Source organism: Lynx rufus, unplaced genomic scaffold (assembly GCF_022079265.1).
Source record: "Lynx rufus isolate CCGP_SWC_20201006 ecotype Redwood Valley unplaced genomic scaffold, mLynRuf1.p SCAF_7, whole genome shotgun sequence".
In the NCBI taxonomy this organism is placed as follows: Eukaryota; Metazoa; Chordata; class Mammalia; order Carnivora; family Felidae; genus Lynx; species Lynx rufus.
Window position 1 is genome coordinate 46,309,562 of NW_025814889.1, and position 26,127 is coordinate 46,335,688.

General features: G+C 36.2%; 1 protein-coding gene across 1 annotated transcript in view; it reads right to left on the minus strand.

The window, feature by feature from the left end:
• Positions 1 to 26,127, minus strand: part of LRP6 (LDL receptor related protein 6) — a 175,395-nt gene that overhangs the window by 128,350 nt on the left and 20,918 nt on the right. The window contains exon 2 of the mRNA XM_047066194.1: positions 21,904 to 22,297. Within this exon, the coding sequence (XP_046922150.1) occupies positions 21,904 to 22,297 (394 nt within the window). The remainder of the gene's footprint in view (positions 1 to 21,903; positions 22,298 to 26,127) is intronic.

Consider the following 26,127-nt stretch of genomic DNA (forward strand, 5'->3'; position numbering starts at 1 on the left):
ATCAGCTTCTGAACCATAATTCACTTCATTAATTATGTCAGAGAAAAATCATATGATCTGAAATGCAGAAAAGCTACAAACACCAATTCTAGAATTTTTGCTTGTATCAACAACTGAATGCATACATCCTTTTTCTCTAAAGCAAAAATGGCAAACTATGACAAGGGTTTCAAATCTAGCCCATGCTTTGTTTTTGTATGGCCCTATGAGCTAAGAATGGTTTTTACATTTTTAAAGGTTGTTAAAAAAAAAAAAAAGAAAGAAAGAAAGAAAAAAAGAAAAAGAAAAAAGAACATGCAACAGAGACTGTATGTGGCCCACAAAGACTAAAATGTTTACACTCTGAATGTTTCTAGAAAACTTGGACCACCCTTTGCTCTAAAGCCTTACAACTCAAAATATAGACCATGTAGCAACAGCCTCAGAAAATCTCAAGCTCCATCCAAAAGTACTAAATCAGAACATGCATTGTAACAGAGTAAAACCAAAGTATTACCTTTCCATAGAGATGGGTCTTTGGAATATCAGAAAATACACAGTAAATATATAATAACATAAGTAGTATATACAACTCTAGAAAACACTAAGCAATATTTCTAGTATAAAACTACATCAATTCAGATAAAGCATCAATTAAATCTCAGTGATATTGTGACTGTATTTTCCCAATTCAAAATTATAGTTGATACAATGCAACACTAAGATAAAATATTTTAAATCACTCTCCCAGAAAATGTGGTAATAAGCATGCATAATAAAAAATTACAAAGATGCTCCAAGGTTTCTAAGAAATATCTCCCTAATTATTTCACTCAAGCCCTTCATTTCATCAAAAGAAAAAACAGGACTTGAATTTTCCCAAGACTTTATATGGCATACTACAGTCATTTATCTCAGCCCCAGAATGACTTGAAAATGGTCATTCTACAAGTCTTGCCACAAACTGTTTAACTGAAAATTAGGTACAAGTATTAGCTACACTGAAACTCTGTTGCTGTGTTTCCTCCTGGGAATGAATGAAAGAGAGAAAGAGAGAAGAAAGAAGCATACCACATATATTTACCAGTACTTTAAATAAAATTACAAATAGTGCAAAATGCAATCATTACTCTACAATTATGGGTTATGTATTTGTTTGTATCAATACAAAGCTCCCTCATATCCAAAGTCATTCAACAATATGATTGCTAATACACAGGTTTGGATTTAGGACTCTCCCACATTCTTTCTGTGAGGTCTAACAAATCCTACAATGCTTTTGAAAGCCAATGTTGAAAATAATTAACTATAATATACTTTTCTACTAGTTCTACCTTAAATATGAAAACTGTTCATTAATTCCAGGGCTGAGATTTTTTACGTTTGATTGCTTTGAGGTTAATGAACTAAACCGACTTAAAATGTACACTGTGTATTAAGTAACACATGAGCTCATACTGAGGTCTTCGATTCTAATTCATTACCGTGAGGATCATCCTTCCCCTTGTTTATTTGTACCTTCCCATCCCAAGTAAGAAACTTGGTTCCTACCTCGTACGATCTATTTTACTTAACTGCTTAATTCTAGCATGCAATCACAGCTACGGGAAGCAACACTGACAACTGGAGTACACTGCTTATGTGCAGTTCCTTTCGCCTTTAGTCTTTCAGGTTCCATGCATTTCCAAAGTTAATTAAGTCAGCACCTTTCCTCCCCAACTCTGTCAGTGAGATTCTTTCATAATTTCTAACAGAATTAGAATCTTCTGTCTCAATCTGCAATCTACCTAAGGTCTTCCAACCTTCTAAATGATTTTTTTTAATTTGCATACATTAAGGTTCACTTTCTCAGTTAAAGTTCTATGGGTTTTGACAAATGCACAGTGAGCTTTTTTATGATGCTTCTCATCTTTTATAAACATAAAGCATCTTACAATTTTACCACTCATTCTACAGGCAAACACACACATTTCCAAAGTCATCTTCAATTCTACTAAACAGGATACAGAGTTTTCATGTTTGTAGTCTTACCTCCATGCACATACCACTCTTTCCACAATCTCTGAGGAGACTCATTTCAGAAAACTTTGCTTTCAGATTACTAACAGTTGTCTGCTCATGATTAGGCTTAAAAGAAAAATTGTTACAGTATATAAGAAAACAGATTTCATCTTATTTTACAACCAAGTTTTGAGAGTTTTACTCACACCTCTATCATTAATAAATTAATGAAAGCATATAAAGACAGTTATGAATTCATTTTGCTGATTTCACTTCCACTTTGGTCCTCCCATATACAAACTGATACGAGGCAGATTTGCTTATCTCAGTCTCACTGTAAAGATTTTTACACAAAGTCAGTCTAGTCTAAACAGTATCTGCTTACTGTAGATTAAGTTTATTTTAATAAATAACAATATTATTAAATCCAATACCAGTGATTCAGGGAATTTGACTGAGAATATAAATAAGATACAACAGCACATAGGTTCTAGCCCCTAAAGCCTGCCCCAAACCAGATAAAGACCTCTGAATATTCCTAGAACTCATCTATCAAAACTAAAATTCCAGACTATACTGTGTAAGATCCTCTTGGTTAATAAATATCATATTATTATTTTCCCATGTGTCATGTATTCATATTTTCAATGCAAAAAAAAAAACAAAGCTCTAACTTCCAACTTAAGTCCAGTGTGAAAGTAGCTCAGAAGTCATCACTCCATTCTAATGACCAGCAAAAACCTGAACTGAAAAATCAACAATTCTTAGATCCATCAGAGAGGCAGGGTCACATAGCAAATTGGTGCCCTCAAAACTGGAGAAAAGCAAATCCAGAATATCACAACTTACAAGAGCAGAAACCCATAAACAGAAACCTCCAGGAGAATCAGTAGTAGGGTAGGAAACCTAAACTGTATTTGACTTGTAAGAGCCTTAGCTTAGACAAATCTGAAAGTTAAAAATTCTAAAGGGAGTCAGTCATGAGGGGGCCCTCACACTTCGGAAAGTTTTACCTCCAGGAACTCTACCAGGTCCTCACAGTGAAGATCAAAGAAAAATCACCTCATGCTCCCAGCAGGAGGAAGGATAAACTAACCATTTTAAAATACATCAACACATTGTATTCTTCTTAGCAAGGCCTGCCCTAGAGGGACACAAATTTACCAGAGCCTAAACTATTGGGGTTTTATCAGAGCCTAAGCCACCTAAGGGAAGGGAATTACCCAACTCCAGCATCCTGTAGCCACCTTGACCCACCTAATGAGGAAAAAAACTAAGAAGCATTTGTCAAGCTCACAGCTCAGGAGCACAGGCTCACTAAAAAACTGGGCCCTCGCCTGGGTGGCTCAGTCAGCTGAGTATCCAACTTCGGTTCAGGACATGATCTCATGGTTTGTGGGTTTGAGGCCCGTGTCAGGCTCTGTACTGATAGCTCAGAGCCTGGAGCCTGCTAAGGATTCTTTGTCTCCCTCTGTTGCTGCTCCTCCCCTGCTCCTGCTCTGTCTCTCTTGGTCTCAAAAATAAATACAACATTCAAAAAAAAAAAAAAAAACTGGTCCCTAATCACAATCCCTATCAAACTAACACCAACATTCTTCACAGAGCTAGAACAAATAATCCTAAAACTTATATGGAACCAGACCCCGAATAGCCAAAGCAATCTTCAAAAAGAAAACCAAAGTTGGAGGCATCACAATCCCAGACTTCAAGCTGTATTACAAAGCTGTAATCATCAAGACAGTATGGTACTGGCACAAAAACACTCAGATCAATGGAACAGAAGAGAGAACCCAGAATTGTACCCACAAATGCATGGCCAACTAATCTTTGACAAAGCAGGTAAGAATATCCAATGGAATAAAGACAGTCTCTTCAGCAAGTGGTGCTGGGAAAACTGGACAGCGACATGCAAAAGAATGAACCTGGCTGGACCACTCTCTTAAACCATACACAAAAATAAACTCAAAATGGATGAAAAGACCTAAACAAAAGACAAAAAGCCATCAAAATCCTCGAGGAGAAAGCAGGCAAAAACCTCTTTGATCTTGGCCACAGCAACTTCTTACTCAACACGTCTCCAGAGGCAACGGAACAAAAGCAAAAATGAACTACTGGGACCTCATCAAAATAAAACGTTTCTGCACAGTGAAAGAAACAATCAGCAAAACTAAAAGGCAACCAATGGAATGGGAGAAGATATTTGCAAATGACATATCAGATAAAGGGTTAGTATCCAAAATCTATAAAGAACTTATCAAACTCAACAACCAGAAAACAAGAATCCAATGTAGAAATGCGCAAAAGACACGAATAGACACTTCTCCAAAGAAGACATCCAGATGGCCAACTGACACAAGAAAAAATGCTCAACATCACTCATCATCAGGGAAATACAAATCAAAACCACAATGAGATACCACCTCACTCCTGTCAGAATGGCTAACATCAACTCAAACAACAACAGATGTTGGCGAGGATGAGGAGAAAGAGGATCTCTTTTGCACTGCTGGTGGGAATGCAAACTGGGGCAGCCACTCTGGAAAACAGTATGGAGGTTCCTCAAAAAATTAAAAATAGAAGAACTACTCTATGACCCAGCAATTGCACTACTAGGTATTTATCCAAGGGATAATACACGTGTACGATTTTAAAGAGGCACATGTACCCCCATGTTTATAGCAGCACTATCAACAATAGCCAAAGTATGGTAAGAGCCCAAATGTCCATCGATGGATGTATGGATAAAGAAGATGTGGTATATATACACAACGGAGTATTACTTGGCAATGAAAAAGAATGAAATCTTGCCATTTGCAATTACGTGGATGGAACTAGAGGGTATTATGCTAAGCAAAATTAGTCAGAGAAAGACAAATATCATGACTTCACTCATATGAAGAATTTAAGATACAAAACAGATGAACATAAGGGAAGGGAAGCAAAAATAATATAAAAACAGGGAGGGGACAAAACATCTCTTAAATATAGAGAACAGAGAGGGGCGCCTGGGTGGCTCAGTCGGTTAAGCGGCCGACTTCGGCTCAGGTCATGATCTCGCAGTCCATGAGTTCGAGCCCCGCGTCAGGCTCTGTGCTGACAGCTCAGAGCCTGGAGCCTATTTCAGATTCTGTGTCTCCCTCTCTCTGACCCTCCCTCGTTTGTGCTCTGTCTCTGTCTCAAAAATAAATAAAAACGTTAAAAAAAATTTTTTTTAAATAAAAAAAAATATAGAGAGAACAGAGGGTTGCTGGAGGGACTGTGGGAGGGAGGATGGGCTAAATGGGTAAGGGGCATTAAGGAATTTACTCCTGAAATCATTGTTGCACTATATGCCAACTAACCTGGATGTAAACTTAAAAAAAAAAACCAAACCAACAAAACTTGGCCCCAGTGAAAGAATTATAGAATGCTTCTCTCCCAAAACACATTACTCAACACATTACTGAAGGCCAATTTACTGCAATTCCTTTTACCTAGTATATTATAGCTGGCTTTCAACGAAAAATTATAAGGCATATTAAAAAGAAAATTATTTTGAAAAGACAAGGCAAGCAAGCATCAGAAACAGACTCAGATATGGCAGGCATGTTGGAATTATCAGACTACAAATTTAAACAATCATAATTAATATCCCAAGGACTCTAATGGAAAAGATAGGCAACATGTAAGAACAGATCGGTAATAGGACCCAAGAGATGGAGGAAATTCTAAGAATAAAAAAAAAAAAAAAAAGATGGAGATCAAAAACACTGTAACAGAAATGAATGCCTTTAATGGAATCAATAGTAGACAGGACACAGCTAAGGAAAGAATCTGAGCTTACAGATATGTCCACAGAAACAGCCAAAGAGAAAAATGACTGGGGGGGGGGGGGGGGGGCGGGGCGTGTGTCAAAACAGAACAGAATATCCAAGGACTGGGGGACAACTACAAAAGATATAACATAAAGATACACATATGCATGATGAGAATACCAGAAGGAAAAGAAAAAGGAATATGTGAGGCAATAATGACTCAGAATTTCTCCAAATTAATGTCAGACACCAAACCACAGATCCAAGAAGCTCACAGAACAGCAAAGCAGCATAAATACAAAAAAAAAAAAAAAAAAAAAAAACCTACACCTAAGCAAATATTTAAACCCAGAAATTCAAAGACATAGAAAAAATCTTGGGAAAACAAAATCCAGAAGAAAAAAACACACCTCAGATACAGAGGAGCAAAGATAAGAATGACATCTAACTTTTCCTCAGAAACCATGCAAGCAAGAAAAGACTGGATGGAAATATTTGAAGTATTTAGAGAGATGAAAGGTCCAGGGAAACCTACCAACCTAGAATTCTGTACCCTCCAAAATTATTCTTCAAAAGTGAAAAAAGACTTTCTCAAACAAAACTTGAGGGAATTTTTGCCTGTAGACCTGCCTTGCAAGAAGTTCTGAAAAGAGAAGAAAATGATATAAATAAGAAACTCAGATCTACATTAAAGAAAGGAAGAGCATTAGAGAAGGAATAAATGAATAGAAAATAAAAGTTTTTATTACAGAAGGGAGGAATTAGAAATATTTTGTCCCAGCGGAGAGGGCAGGGGGTGGTGCTGGTGGCTCCGTCGGTTAGGCATCCAACTTTGGCCTAGGTTATGATCTTGCGGTTCATGGGTTTGAGCCCCACATCAGGCTCTGTGCTGGCAGCTCAGAGCCTGAAGCCTGCTTCAGATTCTGTGTCTCTCTCTGTCCCTCCTCCGTTCACGCTCTCAGTGTCTCTCTCAAAATAAATAAATAAGCATTTTTTAAAAAAGAAAGAAAGAAAGATTTTGTCACACTCAATTTTGCTGTGAACCTAAAACTTCTCTTTAAAAAAGTCTACAAAATGGGGCAGCTGGGTGGCTCAGTCAGTTAAACGTCTGACTTCAGCTCTGGTCATGATCTCACGGTTCGTGAGTTTGAGCCCCATGTCAGGCTCTGTGCTGACAGCTCAGAGCCTGGAGCCTGCTTCGGATTCTGTGTCTCCCTCTCTCTCTCTGTCTCTCAAAAACAAATAAACATTAAAAAAATTTTATAAGGGACGCCTGGGTGGCTCAGTCGGTTGAACGTTCGGCTTCAGCTCAGGTCATTCGTGATCTCGTGGTTTGCGAGTTTGAGCCCCGCATCGGGCTCTGTGCTGACAGCTAGGAGCCTGGAGCCTGCTTCGGATTCTGTGTCTCCCTCTCTCTCTGCCCCTCCCTTGCTTGCACTCAGTCTCTATCTCTCTCAAAAATAAACATTAAAAAAATTTTTAATTTATTAAAAAAACAAATAAGTCTACAAAAAAACAGGTGGGATGTATTATGCTAAGTGAAATAAGTCAGTGAGAGAAAGACAAATATGATTTCACTCCTATGTGGAATTTAAGAAACACAACAGATGAACACAGGGGAAGGGAAGAAAAAATAAGATAAAAACAGAGAGGAAGGCAAACCATAAGAGACTCTTAAATACAGAGAACTGAGGGCTGCTGGAGGGGTGCTGGGTTGGGAGGATGGGCTAAATGGGTGATGGGCATTAAAGAGGGCACTTACTTGTTGGGATGAGCACTGGGTGTTATATTTAAGTGATGAATCACTAAATTCTACTCCTGAAACATACAGTTAACTATATGTTAACTCACTTGAATTTAAATAAAAATTTTAAAATAAAAATAAATTTTAAAAAATGTGGAGCACCTGGGTGGCTCAGTCAGTTCAGCATCTGACTCCTGGTTTTGACTCAGGTCATGATCTCACAGTTCATGAGTTTGAGCCCCGCATCAGGCTCTGTGCTGGCGGTGTGGAGACTGCTTGGGATTCTCTCACTCTCCCTCTCTACCCGCCCCCCCCCGCTCATGTGTACACACTCTCTTTCTCTCTCTCACTCTCTCAAAATAAGTAAACTTAAAAAAAAAAAAAAAAAGACAAAGCCCTTTTGCTTCAGTTTACTGTTCTATAAAGCTTAGTACTCATTTGTATTGGTCAGTAAGATTGGTACCAAATCTTCAATTGGTACTTTTTCCCAAAGGCAGCTAAATTATGTATCTACAGGAAAGAATAAGAAACAGAGCCTGAAAGAAATTAATGTTATTCTTAAAATGCAACAAGTGGGTGTCTCCAGTAACGGAATGACCTGACAGCAGAATGAGGCTCTGTGCTTGGGTCCTCTCCACAGCAGTCACATTATATTTTTCCCTAGGCTTCAGGCTCAGAATCTGCTTTATGCAACTTTGTCCCTCTCCAAGGAGCACAGTAAAATGGCAACAGGTCCTAGAGAGTCAGGAGAGAAGCATTCATGGCACTCAGGGATGCATCAATGAAGCTGATCCAAAAGGAGTGGAAGTTATTGAGCCCTGCTCAGAGGACACTATAAAGGGATGTGATGTTGGAGAACTATGGCAGCTGATCACACGGATAGTTCCATTTTGTAAACCCCAACTCATCCATCATTCAGCATGAGGGGAAAAGAACAACCCTAACAGAGGAAAGAAAACATCTAATAGGATTGATTTGTCCTCCAAAATCAGATAAAGTATCTCCTGTATCCAAAGTAGATACAGAAGACTTACTCTGTTAAACTGGGTTATGATTATCTGAGGACTTTATTTGAGCCAGGTGAGGAGACAAAGCTGAGTTACAGTAATGAATACCAATTTACATCCTTTAGTACAAGTGTAGTACAAGATAAGAGTACCATGCTCTGTTCTCAAATATGTATAATCCAGACATGGTACAAAGATACGATATCTCTATAAACTTAACAGACACCTAGGTATTAAAAGAAATTAAAGGTCCATTTTATGTATCAGAAAGATTATGTAAACTAGAAAAATCCCAAGTTTATAAAAGAGCTTTAAAAATTCTCAGTAAACTTTAACTTTAGAGTTTTTCACATTAATTTATTAAATACAGACAATTTAAAAACAAAATTGGATCCTTTAGGGACTTTTGTTTGTCATATTTCAAAATAATTCTGACTTCAAAATTTCCAGAAACAGCTAGGGTAGAGTTGCCAATAGAAAGCATCATGGGGGCAATGAATGTCAAATAAGTCATCAAGAGATACATCTGCATTGGAAAGGTAAGTGAAGGCCATTTCCAGAACTAAATATACAGCATATGGGCACCTGGGTGGCTCAGTCAGTTGAGAGACCAACTGTTGATTTTGGATCAGGTCATGATCCCAAGGCTGTAGGATCAAGTCCTGTGTCAGGCTCCACGCTGAGTGTGGAGCACCTGCTAGAAGCCTGAGTGTCAGTCATACTAAGGTGTCAGACTTCATAAAGAGCAATCTTTGGGTGCTAGTACTTTTAAGACAAAGTTAATCTTTAAAGGGGGTTGGGCACCAGCCAATAAGAGAAAGGTGTAAACTTTTTAAAGATCTATCAGTTAAATAAAAACAGACTGCAGCAGAATAGAGATTTTAGGATGCAGGGAAAAAAAAGATTTCTGAGGAAAAAAACATTCTCTATATTCTCTGTTAGAATATGACTTAAATATTTTGTTATTAGAATGAGGAATATCTGACACTGAGGCTTGACACCTCCCTCTTAAACCACCTGCTTTAAAATAAGACTACAAGGTAAACTCCTTGACTACATCACTGTATCTTTCCAAAAATAAAAAATAATTGGGGTACACATATTAAAAAGTAGGTTTGGTTTAGCTTAGGTTTTTTGTTTGGGGAGTTAACCTAGCTTAGAAACTCTATGATTACCTGAATGTACTCAACAATAAAGTGTCTAAATTCAACTAGCTGTGTAATATATTCTGCAAAAGTTTTTTATCCGCATCATATTGAAAAGCCAATTTTAGTATCCTTAGGATGCAAGACTGTTTGATAAATGTTGCCTGTGGCTTCTCACAGGCCAGGCTACAGGCTCATATAGAAAAAATCTTCAGCAACAATTATTACTAGCTCTCAATTATGTGGTCTATTTGGCCCCTAATTTATTTTGGCTTCAATGGGTTCTGTTTTGGCTTTGACTTAAGAGAAGATAAACATTCTGACTTGATACTGAAGAATTAAACATATACGGTTACAGCGCCAGTTTGCAATAGTATTCACATCTGCTATTCATCAAAAATCATGAACCAGTACCAGGTTGTTAAATGCTATTCACTAGTTTCCATACAAATGTAATTTTATTGTTGTATCTGGCCTGATATCCACTGCAATACTTTCTGGAAAATAAATTTTAAATGAAGTGAAGGGTTGAAGACAGGCTTTATTTTAATTAGGAAGTAATTACAGTAAGTAAAGAAACTGTTAAGTTTTTAAAACATCAAAATTTCTTATACCAGGAAGTAAAAATACCTCAATTGACAATCAGACTAGATATCAACCATTTTATACAAATTTACTACAATCCAAAGCATAATAATGTCTACAATTTAGGTAAGGATAAAATAATAAATTTTCCAAAATGTTCACAAACCCTAGTCTAGTATGTTCTCCATTCCGAATCCAGTTTCCCCTAACAAAAATATCCAGAAGCGCTCAGTTTCAATAAACCTAAACTGGTTTAGGTTTTGTACCCTTTACAAGATGTAATTACACACAAAGGTGGCTAATAAAGAGAACATTTAGAATTGAGTCATAAAAACTAAATGAACCAGATCTATACTTGATCATAAATCATTTTGTGATTCTTGAAGTTACCTATTTAATCCTACCTATAATTAAAAGTCATTAATACACATATTAGTAAGTATGAATAATGCTTATCTTGCATATATATCCACAATAAGAAAAGGCAATATTTAAAAACATGAAAGTTAGAATTTCTATTTCTGATAATTTAATAATAAAATAAGCAGAAAACCCTTCTTTTACAAAACCTCTAGAACCACTTTTATTTGATTTATATATTGCCATGGTCTGAATGTTTGTGTCCCCTCAAAATTCGTATGTTGAAATTCTAACCCTCAAAGGTGATAAGATGTGGAGCCTTTGAGAGGTGCTTAGTAATGAGGACAGAGCTACAAAGAAACCCCTACGTTGTTCCACCGTGTAAGGACACAGCAAGAAGGCACCAGCTAAGAACCAAAAAGAGGGCCCTCACCAGAAGGGGACCATGCTGGCACCCTAATCTTAGACTTCCCAGCCTCCAAACTGTAAGCAATAAATTTGTCATTATAAGCCACTCACTATTTTGTTACAGCAGCCCAAACAGACTAAGACATACATATACACAAAATAAAAATACATAAATAAGCTTTTAAATATAGAGCTAAGTATCATGAAAGTAGGGGAAGAAATCTCTAGACAGCCAAAAATGAACAGGGAGGTAAAAAGCAGTACATGCTTGATGTTACAACAACCCTTTAGGATGTTCTCATCTCAGAAACTGAGGGACTTCTGTTTCAGCAGCAAAACAGGGAAGATAAGGCCTTGACACATAAGAAACACACTGTGAGAAGATTCTTGCACATTTCACAGACTCCCTGGGAACAATGAAATACAAAAATCTGCCACTGGCAGAGGAAGGCAAAGGAGCTTTTCAGTCTTGGCCTAGGTTCTGAAAAGGTAGGAAAAATCAGCAAAGACTTTGTAACCACACACTGCCCTCACATCGGTTTAGAGGTTGAATTAATTCTCTGTACATGGTACAGGAACTTCGAACTCCAAAAATTAAATGTAAGAAACGATCTCTGCTTAAACAAGGTGATAACATAGGTGTACACATCTGCTAAAACCGCATAAACAAGGTCTGTGCATTTTACTGTATAGAAATTATATTTCAATTTAAAAATAGAAAATAAAGTTGTCCCTGGAAACCCTGTAGGGTAGTTAGCAGAAGCAAACTAAAACCTCTCTGGAGGGATATGCACCACCAACCCCCCACCCCGGAGGCCAGTAACTCCTCTGAAGATCAGCTCACAATCCGAAACTATACAGTACCTATAGAAACAACAGTTCACCTTAAGCAAGAAACAGCAAATATAACAAAGCACAGAAGTGAATTTCTAAAAACTTTAGACAACCGAGCAATCTGATAGAGATTATAAATATTTAAAAAGATTAAAACACATGAAATATGAAATAAAATACATGAGATAGAACATCATAAAACAGTAACAGATATTCCTAATGAAATAATACAAAAAAATAATGTTCAGTGGGTGTTAAAACAATCAATAGATGAGGAACTGGATATTGGCATGGTACAAAAGGATAATCCCACAAATATGTGAAGGATATAAGACGAAAAACTCAGCTTTATAATAAAGATGTTAACTTTCACCATCTGAACCTAATGAACTATCTTAGTATCACTACAAGGAGAACAAGATATCATGTGCTTTCTGATGTGATGAATACAAAGTACTTAGTACTACCTATGAAGCATTCGTGCAAAATGTTGAATTTGTCACTAAGTCTTCTATTTTAAATTTCATTTTATAAGAAATGTAAAGACATAAAAATAAGTCAAACATTACAAGGACCACTTAGAAAATCCAAAATCTACAACATTCTACTGGATAACTGTACAATCTTTCCAGTAAGGCAACAGGATGAGAGGGGAAAAAAGGCAGGGGGAGGTGGGTAAGACCAGGCTTCCACTATCACAGAATGGACCAAAAGAGGAAAGGGACAAGACTAGTATGTAATTTTGTGGTGGTGGACTGGAACTAGAGTTATCAACATGAACTCATGTTCTTTTCATATGTAGACAAAGACGGAAACACACAGAACTATAAAAGAACACTCGTCATTAGCTCATTTGTGCAAAAAGGAATTCAAGAAGATAAAACCAAAAATTAATGAAAGTAAAATACCTATAAATAAGAGGGAACAGACTGGACAGGAAGGGGGAATAGGACCAGGGTAAAAGAGATGGGGAAGAAGGACACTACTCAGAGTATAACTTTTTGTGTTATTTCTAACTCTTAAAAAATGGCAATTGTTTGACAAACTCCAATATAAATCAATACTTAAAATCAGCTAGGATACAGGGGAACATTCGAAATGGAATACAAACAGTAACAATTGTTTTATAAATGAAGAACATAGCCACACTGCAACAGATAAGAAAGAAATTACCTAAATAAATTTCAAAGACAGTATTTTGACTCTATGGACAGTAGTTTCATAGCATTGTATTCTAGACAGTAAATTTGTTACTCATAGAATAGGTTAGCAATTCTGAAACCCTTGCACACTAGGTTTGCACACAATATATACAAAAATATACTGTGCATAAGACCAGGTTTCTCAATATCACAGAACAGACCAAAAGAAGAAAAGGACAAGACTGTAATATAATTTTGCAGCAGTGGGTTGGAACTAGATATAATGAACTCATGTTTTTTTGAATATATAGACAAAAATGAAAATACACAGAACTATGTGCACGTGTACACATCCATGTATTTCTTAACTCTGTGTACTGAGAGGTCTTAAAAGCAATGAAAACCTAGTAGCAATGAACACACTTAGCTTCCAGATCTTAGTTTCTAAATACCATTTTCCAGGGGTGCCTGGCTGGTTCAGTCAGTTAAGTGTCCGAGTTTGGGTCAGATCATGATCTCATAGTTTGTGGGTTCGAGCCCCACGTCAGGCTCTGTGCTGACACCTCAGAACCTGGAGCCTGCTTTGGATTCTGTGTCTCCCTCTCTTTCTGCCCCTCCCCAGCTCTCTCACTCGCTCTCTCTCTCTCATAAATAGATAGATAGATAGATAGATAGATAGATAAATAAATAAATAAATAAATAAATACCATTTTCCAATAAAAGGAGACAGAGCTCCTTGGAGGAATGGTTGATTCTAAGCACGAAGTAGAAAAAGGACAAGCTAAGTCTGAAACATCTTCCACAGTAAGACCATTATAAGTACTCAAAAAATGATGAGGACTTATCAAAAGGACACAGAAACAAATTTGAAGGAGCTCCCAATGGCCAAATCTGGGACAGTTTAAGCAAAAAATGATGACATTATACTGGACTATAATCTATAGAATTAAAGGAATGCACATGAGCCCATACTAATATAAACAATACTTAAATAAATAAGTGGGAAGAACAAGATAGCTCTTCATTAAAGTAGAATTTAATAATACATGTGGAAGAAACAATGGAACTAGAAAAATCACCATGTGGCAAAACCACAGCAATCATCGTTGGCAGGCAAAAACCATCAAAGAATGCCTAAATTAGTGGATAAAAGAATGATGAGAAACAAGGTAACTACATAGCTTCCAATATTTATTGCAAGGAAAATAACAGTAAATCCAGTTTAAAAAAAAAAAAACACTCTGGTAGACAACATCATAAGTAATCAAATATAACATCGCCAGGATTCATATCATGCACTAATGATATGATGGATGCCCTGAGAAGAGCACACATCACTTCTGTGGTATTCTTGCCAAAAAAGTATAACCTTAATCAAATCATAAGAAAACATCAGACAAACACAAATTGAGAGACATTCTAAAAAATGACTGTCCAGTAATGTTCAAAAGGTCAAGGTTATAAAGACAAAGACTGCTAAAATGTCCCAGATTAGAAAAGACCATGTAGATACCAACTAAATGCAATATGGGATCCTAGACCAGAAGGACACTAGTAGGAAAACTGAACAAATTTAAATATGGTATACAGAGATACAGTACTATATCAACATTAATTTCTTGGTCTATATAACTGTTCTATGGTTAAATAAAATGTTAATCTTAAGGGATGCAGGGTGTACTATTTTTGTAACTTTTTTATAAGTCTAAAATTGTTGCTATGCTATTCTCTCTACTTTCATGTAGGCTGACATTTTCTCATAAGTCTTTTAAATGAGGAGTACAGGGGCGCCTGGGTGGCGCAGTCGGTTAAGCGTCCGACTTCAGCCAGGTCACGATCTCGCGGTCCGTGAGTTCGAGCCCCGCGTCGGGCTCTGGGCTGATGGCTCAGAGCCTGGAGCCTGTTTCCGATTCTGTGTCTCCCTCTCTCTCTGCCCCTCGCCCGTTCATGCTCTGTCTCTCTCTGTCCCAAAAATAAATAAAAAAAAACGTTGAAAAAAAAAAATTTAAAAAAATAAATAAATAAATAAATGAGGAGTACAAAGAGCTTCTAGAAAAGCATAGTCACTGACATTAAAAGCTCAATTGATTCATTAAACTGCAAAATTAGGCACACCTGAGAAAAGAATTAGTTATCTGGAAGACAAGTAAAAAAATAAACTACACACTAGCCCAGAGAAATAAAGAGACGATATGAAAGCAAGATTAAGAGTCATGGAGCAGAAAGGAGTTCCAAAGGATTCTAAGGATGATGAGGGAAAAGTAAAAAATAATGGATGATAAGTTTCTAGAACTACCAAACAATAATAATAGATTTTACAAACATGAGTTCTAAGCAGGACTAAAAAAAAAAAAAATAGAGCTACATCTAGACAGTGTAGGAAAAGCTGCAAAATATCAAAACTTAAGAGATGCTTATGGGCTGCTTCTAAAGAACCAGGAAAAAAAAAAAAAAACAGATAAAGTACTTAGCCACAATGTTAATTAGAAAATAACAGACCTCTCATAGCAACAATTAAAATCATAAGACCCTCCTACAACTGAATGAAAATAACTATTGCCCAAATTCTATAATCAACTAATTTTCACTAACAAATGAGGGCAAACTAAATACATTTTCAGATGAAGACCAAGAGTTTATAATTAATCAACTTTTGCTAAAAAAAGCTGAAGAACATACCTCAATATAAGGAAGCTGAACCCAAGTGGACTAAGAGCATGCAAAAAGCAATGGTAAAATAAAAAATGATAGGGTATAAATCTAAAAAACAAAGAATTTACAAAAATCCTTCTTTAAATAAAGCTACCATGTTGCATTTTTAAAGTAATTCAATTTGCAAAACAAAACAAAAAACACAGCTTTATCAAGATGCTTTTCATGAAGAAAAAAGCACCAACTGTGAGACTGGAAAATCTCAGCTAAGAATCTGGCTGTCTTGGCGTGCCTGGATGGCTCAGTTGGTTAAGCGTCCAATGCTTGATTTCAGCTTAGGTCAGTCATGACCCCATGGTCGTGAGACTGAGCCCTCCATCAAGTTCTGCACCAAGCATGAAGCCTGCTTAAGATTCTCTCTCTCCCTCTCCCTCTCCTGCATCCTCCCCCCCACACCTCCGCCCCTCTCCCCTGCTCACTCTCTCTCTCTCTCTCAAATTACAAAAAAAGAAAAAAAAATTGTAAATTAGAATCTAGCTGTCTCTTATTTTGGCCAAGGCCTTGGTTTCTTTAGCCAAAAAGTGAAGGCCTTTAGCTATAAGATCCTCAAGATTTCCTACCAGTTCTAGGATTTAATGGGTAGAAAATAGGCTCCCCCAGTTTGCAGGACATCTTTCAAAACTGTACGTTGCTGAGATATGGAGCAAGATCCTTCATACACAGAACCAGTGTTTTACAGCAAAGACTAGTATGAAGCTTTCTATTTTAGCATAATTGGCTATCTGCTTCTATGCAAAAGCTATGGAAATGGATATAATCTCAGGGAAAGAATAAAGAAAATGATGCACTTTTACTATTCCGTATCTCAAGAGCTAGTGAAGGAAGGAAAAGAGTGGTCCAAGTGATAGGAAAACCAAAGAGTATAAAAATCAGGAAGTCTTAAGAGAAAAACTTCTAAAAGGAATACAGTATCAATATTAAATAATGCGAAAAAGACTAAAGACAATCATTTTATTCCTACCTCACAAATCAGCTCTCTGGCAAACTCCTTCCAAAATCTTAAAGGCTCAATGGCACAAATATTTGGTGCCAGTTAAAAATAATTTACTGTAGTTTCTAAAGAGCCAGTCACAGTGGAATACAGCAAGGGTACGTAAGATCACCAAAATACAGACAGTTAAAGGTATCCTGTTGTTTACTCTCACAAAATTTTATTCTTCTTTCTGCTTAGGCTGAATTAAAAGGTCAGTGCTGCAAGCAAGGAAAGCGTTTACTGAAAAACCAAAACTATTAAGAGACTGGGCTAGGTAAAGTCATTTAGTTATACTGCAAATATTCCTTTTTAATATTCCTTCAATAAAAGTGGGCCTGGAGATAGAGGACATAAAAAAATTTTGACTACATAATTAAAACTCAATCTAAGGGTAATGGATAGTAGACATAAAGAACTAAAAATTGGATGGGATTAAGATTTCTTGTAAAAATTGGATGTGGGTTAAGATTTTTCTTTTTTTTAAGTAAAGAGCCCTACACTAACATTTGAAAATATACATATACACACACACTTACTTATTCTTAAAAAGTTTTCTTTTCATTTTCAAGGACCTTGCATCATATCCCAGAGGCGGGTAAAGCCAAACCAATAATCCAGATTTCCTGGATTAGTGGCTTTTCTAATACGTTTCTCTTAAATTTTGGTAGTAATCTCAAAACCTCACCTCCCAAACATATGTTTAACCTATATAATCTGCCTGAAAGTAATGTGCTATCTTTTTCATTCTTCAAACAAAAAGAACCTTTGACAGTTTACAGTATTTTCCAATTTACATCACATAGAACTGGCAAACTGGTTTTACGAGTCGAATAGCCCTAAAAAAGGGGGGGGGAGGTTGTTGAGTGTGATGACCTATGCAATAAGAGCAGTAGAAACAAATTTTAAGAATCTGTTCTGCAAAGGGGCGCCTGGGTGGTTCAGTCGGTTAAGCATCTGACTTTGGCTCAGGTCATGATCTCAAGGTTCACGAGTTCCAGCCCCACACCGAGCTCTCTGCTATCAGCACAGAGCCCACTTCAGATCCTCCGTCCCCTTCTCTCTTTGCCTTTCCCCCACTTGTGCACTCTCTCTCTCTCTCTCAAAAATAAACAAACATTAAAAAAAACTTTAGAAAAAATTTTTAAAAAGAATCTGTTCTGCAGAAATAATTCTAAGTGTAACATACACTAAATTATGGACTTGAATGTGTAATTGTAAAGTAAAAAATTTTAAATTGATATAGAGTACTTATTTAAATATCTTCACTTTTTAAGTTTAAACAATGTCAAAACTGAAAGAAACCCATCGTATTAGAGATGAGAAAACTGAAGTCCAAAAAGATAAAATGACTTCTATTTATAAGTGACTTTATAAGTGACTTTTCTATTTCCATAAAATATAATCTTGATGAACTGAATTGAAAAAACTAAAAACCTTATTAAGTTTTAAGTAAGAAATTATAATCAAAACCATACTGAGGTAGAATTCATGAGATGATGTTAAAATTTACATTTGCTTAGAAAACATTTTCTCCTCTTAACAAGGAAAACTAAAAGGATTATGAAAAAAAATAAAAAATCCAGTCACTCAAAAAATATTTATTGGGGTGCCTAGGTGGCTCAGTTGGTTAAGCGGCCAACTTGGACTCAGGTCATCTCAGAGTTCATGGGTTCAAGCCCCGCAGTGGGCTCGGTGTTGACAGCTCAGAGCCTGGAACCTGCTTTGAATTCTGTATCTCCTTCTCTCTCTGCCCCTCCCCCACTCCTGCTCTGTCTGTCTCTCTCTCAAAATTAAATAAATATTAAAAAATTTTTTTAAATATTTATTGAACACCTTCTATGTGGCAGGAATGATTTTTGTCACCTGGAACAAAACAGTGTAGAAAATACTTTTAAACATACTCAAGATATGACAATTAAATGTATATAATTGTTGAGGAAAGTATACATTATTCTTTTTCCACTGAGTTCTGCAAGCATTTTTAAAGCAGAGCTCTTAGTACTATAAATATTATTCTTCATGATAAGAATATATTTTAAAAATATGTATCATTCAAAGTGGTTCAGTATGAATTCACTTCAGACTGAATCACTAAAGCTTAACTGTTTCAAAAATATCCAAAAGGATTTGAAATATGAACAGATCCTTAACAAACAAAAAACCCTTAAAACTGCTTTATGTGTACCTGGAAACAGCTGGCCCTCAACATCACTAAGATTAGTACAGTCATTGTGAAACAGACTAAGGAACTTACAATTAGAGCAGCCACACAGTCAGGAATATCTCTCCCTATAAAGTAAGGATACTGCTTTCTCTAACTATGGTTGTTCATTTCTGGAACAATTTGTATACACACATTTTCCTGCCCCTTATTCTGAATTCTACACTGCCATCACTCAAAAGAAAGAAAAAAAAAATCTCAGACTAACAGAGGCCAAATTTAGGGAGGGAAATAAAAATCTTCCTTCAGTCTAGGCTAAATGGACTGATCACACAAAGAACTCCATACATCCGAAAGCACACAGATGTCTGCACTAGTTCCCAGGGCTCAAACAATACCAGTCATTCAATAGCTTTCCTTTTACATAAGCTGATGTGAGAGAGCTCAGTCAGCTCTTCTGAACCCCATAACCCAGGATACTGGAACTCTGATAAGGCCTACATTTTTCTTCAGCACTGTTTTCATGTACTTTCTCTGGAAAGTAAACTTCATTTCTCCCCCCAAAAATAAATCTGGAAATCATCTCTTCTGTTTGATAAGTGATGTACTCAATCTAAAATTACTTTTCCAGTAAAACCACAATCCTTAACATAAATTTAAGATCAACACTGAAGACTGATAGAATATATTTTTAAATGCATGAGTTTAAAATATAATTTTACACTCCATCATGCTAACTACCAAATGTATACCATTTGGCTGCATTCTATTTATTTCCAGTTGTGTAATTTTAAAAATAGCCATATGACACATAACTTTCCAAAAATTAAAAAGATTTTAAGAATGGGAGGGGGAGTAAATTTACATACACACTCCTACACATAAGCAACACTAACCACAACCTTCAAAAATAATGAAAAAATATTTGAGTGTCTGAGCAAACTTTACGCCTTCACTGAACATCCCTTAGAAGCTTAAATAACACTACTGTCTACCTTCAAAGCACAGTTTTATTGATTCTTCCAGTAATATTCTTGATCAGCTGAGTCTTTGGTGGTTTCTCATCTTCAATACTGGGAAGTTAGCCACAGAAAAACTCTAATGTATTTTTTAATCATACGGTAAACTTACTTCCTAGATACTTATCAGACGTGACACCCAGAAGTAAAGCTGATCAGCTTTAGGGCACAAAATGAGAATGACTCATTTAATCATTAAATTATCAAATCCTGAGTGAAGAGTTACCTATAAATTCAGCTCCCTTGAATAGGTACCATCACATTATCCCTTATATGATGTACTATCGTATTATTCCTTATAGAAATGATCTACATGCTGCTCCAGAACTGTGGTAATCAAGCTCTTTTATCTACCATCCTCCACAAGAGCTCTGTGGCCCTTCCAATTTTTTTTAACACTCTTCCCCTCTCCACTTACACACTACATAATGCAAGTAAACAGGCTTTTGAAGAAGGGAAAGTTCTCTCTCCCAAGTTTTCTGTCTTTAAATACACTGAAAATCCTTAAAGATATTCTTTCTCCCCAACAAGAACACAAAAAGCAGAACTCTAAACATACTATTTAATGGATATTTGGCTAAATTGCCATCATTACCCTTACAGTTATAAAATTAAGTCTGTCAAAAAAAAAATTTTAAGAACTATTTGTCTTTTCACCAAAGTTCCCTAATGACCACTGAAAGCACCAAAAACCCTGTATGCTCTATAAAGCAGTAACCTCACAAACATTTCAACACTGAGACTCTCAAACTCTGTTGGAAAAACACAGATTCCGTTTGTCAAAAATATCTTTCAAGTTCTCAACAACCAAATTCTTCAATCTGTACAGTTTATTGCATATCCAACATCTGTGACCTCCTCCTTGGGCCACTCAATACTTTTTCCTCCCACTAGAACCACTGTATTTTATCATGCTTTATTAAAAGACCATCCTGACTTTAGCAGATACCTCTTAATGCCCCTCTGAAAATTATACAATTTTAATACACACACACACACACACATATATATATAAATATAAATACACACACATAAAAATTACATGTGTGTTCCAGACTTCTCATCCTAAAGTTTCACTATACTGAGTCAGAGTACAAGCAGGGGAGGAGCAGAAGAGAGGGGGAAACAGAATCTGAAGCAGGCTCCAGGCTCTGACCTTCAGTACAGAGCCCAACAAGGGGCCTGAACTTACGAACCATGAGATCATGACCTGAGCTGAAGTCGGACGCTTAACCGACTGAGCCACCCAGGCACTCCTATAAATGAATTTTAAAACATTCCAACATACTTGGAAGTCAAAGAAAACAAAGTGTTAAAATGGTTATTTGCAGGTTATTTATCTTTAGATTTTAAATTACTAGTAATTCATTTCAGGTTCATGTTTAGATGTTTATCTACCCCTACCATGACAGGTGGCATGACAACATATTCAATAAACAAGTATCAAGGAATGGTATATGGTAGAAGTGAAGCACAGTAACAGAAGCATATAATGACACAGTTCACATTTTCTAACAGGATTTACCCTTGGCTTTACGTTTCCCTTCTCATTAGAAAATAAATCTTTACAGCAAATCTCTTGAATTAGAAATGAGTTAACAACTTAATTTTTATTGTTCATTCAATACTGGCATATTAAATTATTAAATAATAGTTCAGAGTTTAATTAAAAAAACACTAGTACTACAAAATGATTGCATATACAATGAAAGTTTTAAGATCCATAAATGAATACTACTCTTTTAGGTCTTCATTCCTTCTTCTTCTAATTATCCTCTTGTACTTATTAAATGTAGAAAACAAACCAAGAACTCTATATATTGCTGTCCCGTAAGTGATATTAGAAACAAAACGGTTTACAGAAACATCTTAAAGAACACAACACAATCTTCCACATTCAAGTCTACTTGAAAAGAAGCTCAAAGAATCTAAAATTGGGTTTTTGACCTCTTTTCTCTTGGGGATGGAGGAGTCTATGCTAGCAGAAAGAAACCAGGAAACAGAGATGCAACAGCCTTTGTACATTGCACAAAACTTACCCACTTGAAGGATCTAAGGCAATAGCTCTGGGTTGATCCAACTCTTGCCAAAATAAAACTTTTCGTAAAGATCCATCTAAATTAGAAACTTCAATCCGATTTGTTTCAGAATCTGTCCAGTATAATTTTTCTCCAAGCCAATCGCATGCCAGTCCATCAGGAGACAATAATCCAGAGACAACAACATTCTGTACACTCTCAGTTTTGTTAAACTCTGTTCGTTTAATGGCTTCTTCGCTGACATCACTCCAGTATATCAAGCCATGACCAAACACAAAGTCCACCGCAGCTGCATCCTCCAAGCCTCCAACTACAATCGTAGCATTCTCTTTGCCATTTGTAGCATCAACCAATCGCAAGTCCCGTCTGTTTGCATAAAGCAACAAAGGGGCCGCTAGAACAAAAAAAGAGAAATAAGTAAGAAAGGAAATGTAATGGCTCTCATAAATTGAGTTTCAAATCAGCATTAATGAACAAATACTATCAAAAATAAGAGTAAATAAATCTGTAGAAGACTGTCTTAAAATCTTCACAAAATACTATTTTTGTAGCACTTAAATACAAAAAGTTGCAAGAACAAGGAATTAATTCTCCTAGGACAGTCTTTTCTGGTTAAAATAGTCTGTCACATTAAAAAGCTTGGCCATTCCAAGAATTTGCAACGATGGAACCAGTGGAACATTCACACCCTACTGGGGAGAATGTAAAATGGTGCAGCCAATTTGGAAAATAGTTCTTAAAAGGTTAAACATACAACCTACCATATTATCCAGCCATTCCATGCCTAGGTATTTACTCAAGAGAAATAAAAGCATATGTCAATACAAAGACCTGTACATAAATGTTCATAGCAGCTTATCAACAGCAGCAGTCATCAACAGACGAACAAACTGTGATACATCCATACAATAAAAAGTAATGAATTATGTGTACATGTAATATGGAATCTCATACAATATGTGAATCTCAAAATAATTATGGAGAGTGAAAGAAGTCAGACCAAAAAAAAGAGAGTATAGATTGCATGACTCCACTTATACAGGATTTTAGAAAATTCAAATTACTCTATTGTGACAGAAAGCAAATCAACAATTGTCTAGAGGTGAACAGAAAGGGTAAAAAAAGAAAAGGGCTTATACAGGGAGGGATTATAAAGAGGCATGAGGAAACCTGTAGGTAATAGATATATTAGGTTGGCTATGATGATGGTTCCAGAGATATATACATATCAAAACTTTATTAAATGTTATACTTTCCATACGCACAATTTATTGTATCATCAATTATATCTTAATTAAGCTGTTAAAGAAACAGTCTGGCAGAGACAGCTCTTAGCACAACTACTTTATTCTGTCTTACATTATTATCAGAATGACCTCTGAGTAAGGCCTAAGACCTTACTCAATGACTCTTGCCAGGTCCCTGCTATCAATAAAATTAAATACAAAGGCTATCCTAAAGAAATAATATTTAACTTTTAGAAGGCTGACTTTGTTAGGATTGAAGTTGTATAAATTCCATGGTGTGGGGTGTTTTAAGTATCTATTCCAAGTTCCTGATATTTACTTTCCAGGCACTATTAGTAATTAAAGATCTAGACTACAACTATCCAACACAACTTTCTATGATAATAGAAATAGACTCTCCACTGGGCAATACATTACCCACTGACCACATGTGGCTAGGAAGCACCCAAAACATGGCTAGTATGACTAAGAAATCAAATCTTTTATTTTATTTTAATTCACTTGCATTTAAGTAGACAAGTGGTCGTATTGGATAGCACAGATCTAAAGGCTGAGATAAGACAAATGAGGAAGGAAAAATAATACCAGAATTATACAATAATCTACATAATCTTCTCCCACAATTACTTACTGAAGGTCTAAAACTGTGTCATCCAAAGCCAATACCACATACCATTTAAAAGTAACTCTACCTCATTTTTAAGAAATTAATTTCAAAAAATTAAGGTGCTCAAAAAAGCATAAAGAAAAAAAATGATGTTTAAACCAGTTTATGGATTATGGCTGCCAAATGGAGTTATAAAATCCACTATTTTCATCTATAAATATAACATGAATTTCCCTTCTAACAAAGCTTAAATTCAACTTTCTTAGTCAAAAACAAATGGGTGGATAGATTTTTTAAAAAGTGACTAAGAGCTCTTTCTGCTTATTCTGTACATCTGATACTGTTACTGACAAATTTATAAATCTCCCTCACAGATTCACTTTTAACTAATTTCATGCCTTCATTCATCACACTGATTTATCAGTACTCACAGTGTCCAGTGCACTCTCTTATATTGAGCCCCTCATACTAGGAGCCAATTCAAAAAATCAGGAAAAGGGTCTCTATTAATGAAGGGTACAATGCCAAGTGCTGCACAAGGCTAAGTCTGAGCACTTATAATTTAAAGTCCAAAACTGATAATAATCTAGTATTTATTGAGCACCTTTCTTTGGCACTATCTTTGGAAAACTGTGGACCAAATCTGCATATGGCATTAAGTATCAGCTAAATCTAGTAATATTAAGTCTGTTTATGACTTTCAAGTCAAACATTTCTACTGAACATGTGGTCTACAAAATCCAAAGAACGCATCTGACCATTTAAGGCTTCAGAAGCCTAAGTACAAGAGGAATAAAAGAAGGTTGGGGTGGGGAACAAGTTAACTTCTTTTAACTTAGCAGTACTGTTTAAGATTTCTAAAGGACTATACTTAGGGACTCCTGCTGGCTCAGTCACCACAGCATGCAACTCCTGATCTCAGCATTGTTGAGTTCAAGTCCTATGTTGGGTGTGGAGATTACTTAAAAATAAGATCTTTAAAAAAAAAAATACAGAAAGAAATAAAGGACTATACTTAAACCTACGAACTGTTAAAAGGAAATCCTAGAGTTCACTCTAACAAGGTAAATGTCATATATCCCCAACAACTTAATTTAAACTTCTCAAAAATCTCCACATGTCCCACCCATCCTCCTTTATCTTGTCCACAGTCTCAAATGACAAGTTACCCTTTCTCCTTTTTAAGGTTAAAGCAAAACTTTTGATTCAGCCTCCCTACTTCCTCTCTGCAACTTTGCTCTATGGATTATTCCCTATTTCTTAGATCTTCAATGACTCCTGCCAGGTCCCTGCTATCAAAAACTTTAATATCCTTAACCTTGCTACCACCAAGAGAATTGTATTTCTCCTCACCACAAAATCTTACAATATTGAATATACTTCATACCACCACCTCTTATTCTAATTTACAGTAACTCTCCACCCATCACTCAACTAATCCTACTCTCTCCAAGTCTTCCTAACCAAATCCAATGGCCTTTTCTCAGTCCTTATTCTTGACCTCTCTTTAGCATTCAACAGTGTTGACGATAGCTCTACCTATACACAATGTTCTCCTTATACTATACTACGCTATTATTCTTATTTTTCTGGTCATGCTTCATTTGCCTTTTAGTTTCAAATCTCCCCCCCCCCACTTCTCAATTATAGATATCCCCAAGATTCTCTCTTTCTTGTTCCTGAAATGCAAAAGTATAGTAGAGAAAGCCAAGTTCACCTGGTCAATAAAGCAACTCTATTCAGGTAATTTTTTCATCTCCAGCCTAATCTTCACTACTGGACCTATAACCTCTTGTTGGCTATCTCCTCTAGCCATTAAATTCAATTCATCACCTGCCCCCCAACCCACCAAAAACAAAACAAAACAACACTTCAAGAGTCAACAGTACCATTTTCTAATCTCACTGGTACACTGACAGTACCATTTTCTAATCTCACTGGTACCCTCTTTGACACCTCCCTTTTCCCCCAGTCTGCCAATTACTGTCTTGCTGATCCTTCTTTAGATGTCCTTAAATCTGTTTCTTTTCCATTTTTAAAACCACTATCCTACTCTAGACCTTCATGACCTTACACCTAAACTAATAGTAAGTGATCTCAATACTCTCCCAATCCTTTTCCACCTCAAATACTTCTGCTTTATCTCACTCAAAAAGCTTTCTGATTTCCTTTGCCTAAAATAAAAAAGGCTCAATACTTCAGGCCACCACCAGGTGACTTCTACCTATGACTCTAACTTACTTTCATAGCCTCTGGATCATACAAACTGGTTTTTAACATACTGTGAGCACTACATCACCACAGTGTATTCATTTTCCATACTCCGTATTTCTCTCTCATTATCCCAGCAAGCAAGTTCTTCAAGGCCAG